At 42.2% G+C, this 6,392-nt stretch overlaps 1 protein-coding gene across 1 annotated transcript; it reads left to right on the plus strand.

Annotated features, from left to right (window-relative positions):
• The first annotated feature begins 3,041 nt into the window (after positions 1-3,041).
• LOC139720521 (uncharacterized) lies at positions 3,042-6,392 on the plus strand. Its single transcript, XM_071631873.1, has 2 exons — positions 3,042-3,370; positions 4,734-6,392. Exon 2 carries the CDS (start codon positions 4,833-4,835, stop codon positions 6,390-6,392), a length of 1,560 nt encoding a protein of 519 aa, XP_071487974.1. The 5' UTR covers positions 3,042-3,370; positions 4,734-4,832.

Consider the following 6,392-nt stretch of genomic DNA (forward strand, 5'->3'; position numbering starts at 1 on the left):
CCGTACATGTTTATCGAAATTTATGTTTTTCCATTCAATATTCTGTTGGAATGAAAAAAAAAAAATGAAATAATGACCCAGGCTTTAATTGCATTGTAAATTAAATATTAACGTTAGTTCCTTGTATGGTTTGCAGCTTTATTTCGTTTCTGTTATCAATTTACTCTTGGACGCCATTTCAGCAATTCCTTTGCAAGATGTTCATTATGCAACGCTAATCAGATGCAGTAGTCTCTTTTGTCCGAAAGCCACTGAAAATGTTCTGAGTATTCTAAGAATCTGGCCTTCTTTTCATCATTGATTATAGTTTGATGTATATTGATAACTATACCTTGATATAACAGTAACAACAATGGAACGGCATGGAGCAGGGGCAGCTGAAAGGGGGGGGGGGGGGGTGGGTGGCGGTGGATGGGCTCTTAAAGAAAATATCGGAGTGAAAATCGAAAAAATAATTTAAAAGACCCCTTGAGGATTCGGCACATTCTTTCCGTCGAAAGAGAGAGAGAGAGGGGGGGGGGGGGGAGGGGAGAGGGTAACATTTTACTCCCATGAAAACGTTGCGCAGCCCATGTAAGGGAATACGATATGAGTGCAGATAATAATGTTGCTAAACCTAAATATACTCATAAAGGAATGATATTTTGTGGTATTATGTAACTCGTGAATAGTATCATTCCGTTGCTCGAAGGTGTTTGTTTTTTGTTTGTTTGTTTGTTTGTTTGTGTTAAATTTCTCCTGTCATCTTGACAGGATTCTGTTTCCTGTTGCGTAACTTGTCGGTCTTACTTTGTGTGTATTATTTATGGCATGATTGTTTGGTTTGATTTTGTTCCTTTTATGTTTAAGTCTTTCTCGTGAAAGGTGCCGATTAAACAGACCTGATGTGTTTTTCCCGGGTGGTGTTCCCTCTTAGGGAAAGAATGACGAGCGTCAAGGTGGTCGGGGGTCTACCATGAGAGGCCTCTGGGCCTGCTCTTTTGCCAGAATAAATTGATTCGTTACCTCTAAATATTAACAGTGATATACCAAACATACTTCTCGGCTGACTGCTCTTTATAGCAGTCAGTTTCTATTGTTTTTTAATAATAATAATAATAATAATAACAATAATTGATATGATTTATATAGCGCCAAATCCACTCTGCAGAGTGCTCTAGGCGCGGAAGGAAGAGAAAGTGAAGGAGATAAAGGACAAAAAAATATCAAGTACATGTAATGAGTAGTCAAATTGAGGCTTTAAACAAGTGAGTTTTTAGACTGCTTTTAAAAGAGTCTGATGAAGAACAATTTTTTACGGCTGAAGGTAAGTTATTCCATAAGGTGGGAGCAGCATGGCCAAAGGCACGTGTGCCCCATATTGTAGTGAATCTTGGAATAATCAGAGAACCGGAGTTGGATGAGCGTAAAGATCTAGCAGGGATGTAATTATGGAGTAAGTCAATGTTATACTGAGGAGCAGCGCCCTGAATGCAATGAAAAGTCAAAAGTAAAATCTTAAAAATAATGCGATCTTTGACTGGTAACCAATCTTCCGGCCCAGCTTTTCTTATTTTTGTTTTGTGTATGATTTATTTCTTTATGTCCATGTGTGTGTGTGTGTGTGTGTGTGTGTGTGTGTGTGTGAGTGAGTGTATGTGTGCTCGTGTAGGTGTGTCTGGGTGTTGGTGTGTGTGGGTGTATTTATCTATTCTATCATTCTTTTTAGTTGATCAATATTGTTTTTATACATTCAAGATGAATGTTTTTGTCATGTGAAATTATAGAAATCAAATAAAGATTATTGATAAACAAAAAAAGTGCCTGTGGGTGGGTGTTTGTAAAGTCTTGATGTGTTGTGTAGCTTCTGTTTACTTTTATTTTATTCTGCTGTACAAGCGTCTTGCATCTGTGCCAGGATAAAAGATCAGTCTTCTTTCTTATTGAGCACTTTTGTTCATGTTTTCTGCGGTCACATCGCTACAGAAATCGTAGTTTAAGATGATGCACTCTAATCACTCACATGCGTGTGTTCTTAACATCATTATAAATCATTATGATTATTCATAAGTTAAAGAATTTTTATGTGTGGGGGAACTTCCAATCGAAGTGGTGGAGTGAACCTGACTGGATCAGTGCTTGGGCTACTGCGGTTCCAAATTGAAGAGAAGTTTGGAATGATTACATGCGGATTTTTTTTTTTTCGTTAGTTTTACAGTCCCGCTTCTGAATAGGATTCGCGATAATTTTACGGTTGCTTTTATTTTCGTTTGCATAATATTCTGTTAAATGCAAACTCTTGAGTGTACAGTAATATCGGGTTGCAATTACCCCCTAATTACCCCGCACCCTTCCCCTGGCCCTAATCCTAATCCTAATCCTGAACCTAATCCTATCCCTAACTCAAACTCCTAACCCTAACCCTAACCCTAACCCTAAAAAAAAACCTTGTAATTGTCGGGGTAATTGCCCGGATACGAGTAATATCAATTAGAACACACATCTAATTATGACGCCCATCAATTGCAAATCGAAAACGATATTTGATAAGAGTGTTCTGGGCCTCGACTCCGTGAAAAAAAATCTTGGTAAAGTATGAAAAAACTTAAGATGATCATTATTTTTAGATCTGAAATATTCATCATGTGTATGCGTGTGTGTGTGTGTGTGTGAGCGTGTGTATGTATGTATGTGTATAGGTTGTAATGAAACAGAGTGAGCAAAATATTGTTTTATTTACTCGCAAATCTTCTGACAAATGCTGTCCTCGCTTCATTTGCCACCGACAGACCTTTGTACCCTCCGTTCAGCCCAAATAGTACGTCGATCTCAAGGCGGGGCCTGAGAATAAAAGATGAAATTCCGACATTCGTCATAACTCGACAATGAATGGGTATCTGCCCGTCTCGTTTTTCAGTTCAATGCATTCGAGAATCACGCAACCCATTCCCAACCAACGGTGCGCGCGGGTGCAGTGCTGTACCCTATCAAGTCAATGCCACGGTGTTCATCGCGTAATACCTTCCAACAGCGTTATGCGTGTACACCTTTATGGCAAAAAGTATATTACAGAGTTGTAATATTGCTAACAGAAGAAGACAAGGGCATCGTGTTTTCAGGAATTTACCAGTTCAAGTTTCAAACGTAGGTTCTTCCTATATGAACTTTTGCGTGGAACCATGAAAAGGGAGGAGGAGATCACGGACCAGAGAGTTTGATTAACTGGTACATTTCGTATTCTTTATCGGGAACGCCTTCTTCCTTACTCTTCTGTAATGATGGCCAGGAGTTATCTTCACTCTAATCCGACGAGAGAAAAGGCAACTATGTGATCACGGAAAACAAACATTATTCATCAAACACCATCGGACAACTTTCCTCAGCCCAATCGGTGAGTCATATTATGATTGAAATGCTGCTTATTCTTAATTAATGCTTATAAACTTTCACGCTTTCGACATAGGCACAAAGGACCACGCCTTCATTTCGACCGTTCTAAAACTGGGCACAGTGGTATTCACTTCACAGGATTATCATTGGCATCGACATTAACATCGAAATCGACAATTTCACTCATTCCGAAGAAAATATAATCAAACACGAATGACGGATTTATGGTATGAATACTTTTGTTTATATATTATGTAATTAGGATCATATTTGTGTGTGGAAATTCATATGCCCTTCTTCATAAATAATCACATGTTATGTGCATGTAACAATAAACACAACTTTTGATGATTACTCTTTACATTTAGTCGTGACATCCTTCCATAGGAGTTTTAAAAACAACGGTTACTGTTTGGTAAAAAGACTGCGTGTTATGAAGATTCAACTACGCATACGAACGGGAGACAATGGAGCCACGACAATAGAGAGATTTTTCGGGGTCATACCACCGCAATGAATCTTTCCTGAAAAAAAAAAAATGTGTACATACTCTGACTGTATACCAATACGACTGACTAAATATGAACAACCAGTCAGGAGAATGTAGGGGGAAAGACGGAAGTTGGAGAAGATACCAGAAAATCATACGTTCGTTTAATTCTGGTTTGATCACACTGCCATGAGCAGTGTCTGGTGCGCATCTTACTCGGGTCAGTATTGATGAACTCGTTTGTACTTTGTAAAGTAGGTCCAGTGGTAGTGTTACTTTCTGTTGGTGAAAAAAAAAGTGGCTTGAAGGGTGTGTACAGTTCTGGTCGAGGTGAAGATTTAGCTTTTAATGTTTTCCGAGATATTCAGAAATCACTCTATGAGATGTCAAAGAGCATGCAATTCTAAGGGGTATCAAAAGTTTATTTGATAAAAATCGGTTTTGAAATGGCTGAGATATCCAAAAACAAAGTGAAACAATGAAATCCTAATAAAAGGCGTGGCCTGTCACCTTTTGTTATTATCACTTTTTTGATATCTTAGCCATTTGAAAGCCAATTTTCATCACATAAACATTGAATCCTGCTTAAAATTACATGCTCTTTCATATTTCATAAGAGGTTTCTCATTAGCTGACTTAGGAATGTTCAAAACATGAATCCCCACCTCAACCAGTACTGTACAGTCACTTTAACATCCTCGTACGAATCACCTTTTGAAAATGTTGGTTGACTTGTTATTTGTCGACACTCTTTTTCAGAACACGACTTCGTTGTATGTTGACTTCGTTTATTTTCTAATTAATGTGATGACTGATTACAGGGGCACTGTGTCAGGAAATCATTTACGCTTTCGTTCATGTCGTGATCTTACAGGGTTAACCGACGTCGACGTCTCCACCGTCCTTCCGCCGTTGGCTTGCGCAGGAGTAACTTCCATCCTTGCCAATCAGATCAAGAGAGAACCAGACCGCTATGGCGCTAGAACAACCTTTCAGTCACTGGCCGTTTGGAAAGCAGGGGCAGCAGAACTCCCAACTCTTGAACGGCAACTCCAGGCGCTACAACACGAATGATTCCCCCTTCAAGCACATCAGTCCAATCCCCACAGGAGGCAGGGATTTTGGGACCTTTCCCATGGTTGATCGCCAATCGAAGAGTTCAGTGCGGGAGCAACTCACGCAGGCTTTGAACAGCCGTGTGTCGCAAGGGTTCGTTCCGAGCCTGCAGCCTGTCCAGCAGACAGTGTTCGATCCTATTCAGGAGGATGACGTGATGAGTCCAGAACCTGTTCCATCCCCTCGCCAGGCTCCTCGGAATTACTTCGACAATGAACCTCCTCAGGAGCAGGGACGCGGCTTGTCTCTCATGGACAGATACGGCCAAGGGCCGACCAGAGGAGAACCCATGAGGCGCACGAATTCCCTGGTGGATTTCGCCTTGTTCCTGGACCAAGCGCAACCACACCAACCTCTACAAAGTGCGACTGCACATCAACAAGAGCAACAGCAGCAGCGATATAGGCAGCAGCAGCAGCAGCAGCAGCAACAACAACAACAACAACATCCTTACCAAGAGGGACCAACTTATGGTGGTCGCCAACAGTACTCCTTGGAGAGACGAGCAAATGGAACTCGACAACTGGGCTCTCTGACTGGACAGCATAACGATGTTCGTCGACCTTTGGGAAGACAGCCTACTGGTACTCAGCAACGCCAAATGGCGAACGGATACCACAGTGGTCGCCAGCACGTGCCCCTGGACAGACAGCCTACGAGTGGCCGTCAGCAGCCCGTAGGGAACGGATATATGAACGGTCATCTTCCACAATCCTCTTTGGACAGACAAAGAAACGGAGTCCGTAAAGTTCCCTTGATCACTCAACAGCCGATGCAGACGGATATTCCCAAGTCCCGTACTACGATACCACCACGCCACCAGCCAGACATTGTCTATTCTCGAGACCACATCAAAGTACGTCAGCGACCCCCTCGCTACATACAACCCCCGAAGAAGTCAAGCGCCGCCACACCAGTAGGGATCTGTTTGACAATTTTCGGCATCTTGGTTGTAGCCGCCTTTGTCGCGGCTTTCGTTGCCCTCTTATTCCTCAGACCCGAAGTGTGGCCGACGAGTGGTCTTCTTCTAGGTGGAGTTGTTGTTGGCTTGCTTTTGTTTGCGACTGGTGGCATTTTCGTCTGTCATAGGTGCCTCCAGTCTTCTCAGGAAGATCCCTACCCTTCCTCTTTCGACCGATTTGACGACATCGGAAGGAAAGGAATTGGAGACTCGGGAGAGTGGCAGACGTTGCCCGACGGGAGAGGAAGCCAGCGACCAGACCCCATGATGGAATATCAAAGCCAGCCAGATCCGTTCTCGACTGAAGAATTTCTCGAACAAGATATTACTCCCGAGACTGATGTGGACAACCCACGTGACATACCGAATGGCGGAAACTCGTTGCCTAATGGGATGCCCTCACAGCTCACCTTTACAAGTCTCGCAAAAACTACTCCTAATGAGTACTTGTACTAG

The sequence above is a fragment of the Diadema antillarum genome, unplaced genomic scaffold (assembly GCF_040938485.1).
Source record: "Diadema antillarum isolate AM-2024a unplaced genomic scaffold, OU_Dant_1.0 scf00000128, whole genome shotgun sequence".
NCBI classification, from domain to species: domain Eukaryota; kingdom Metazoa; phylum Echinodermata; class Echinoidea; order Diadematoida; family Diadematidae; genus Diadema; species Diadema antillarum.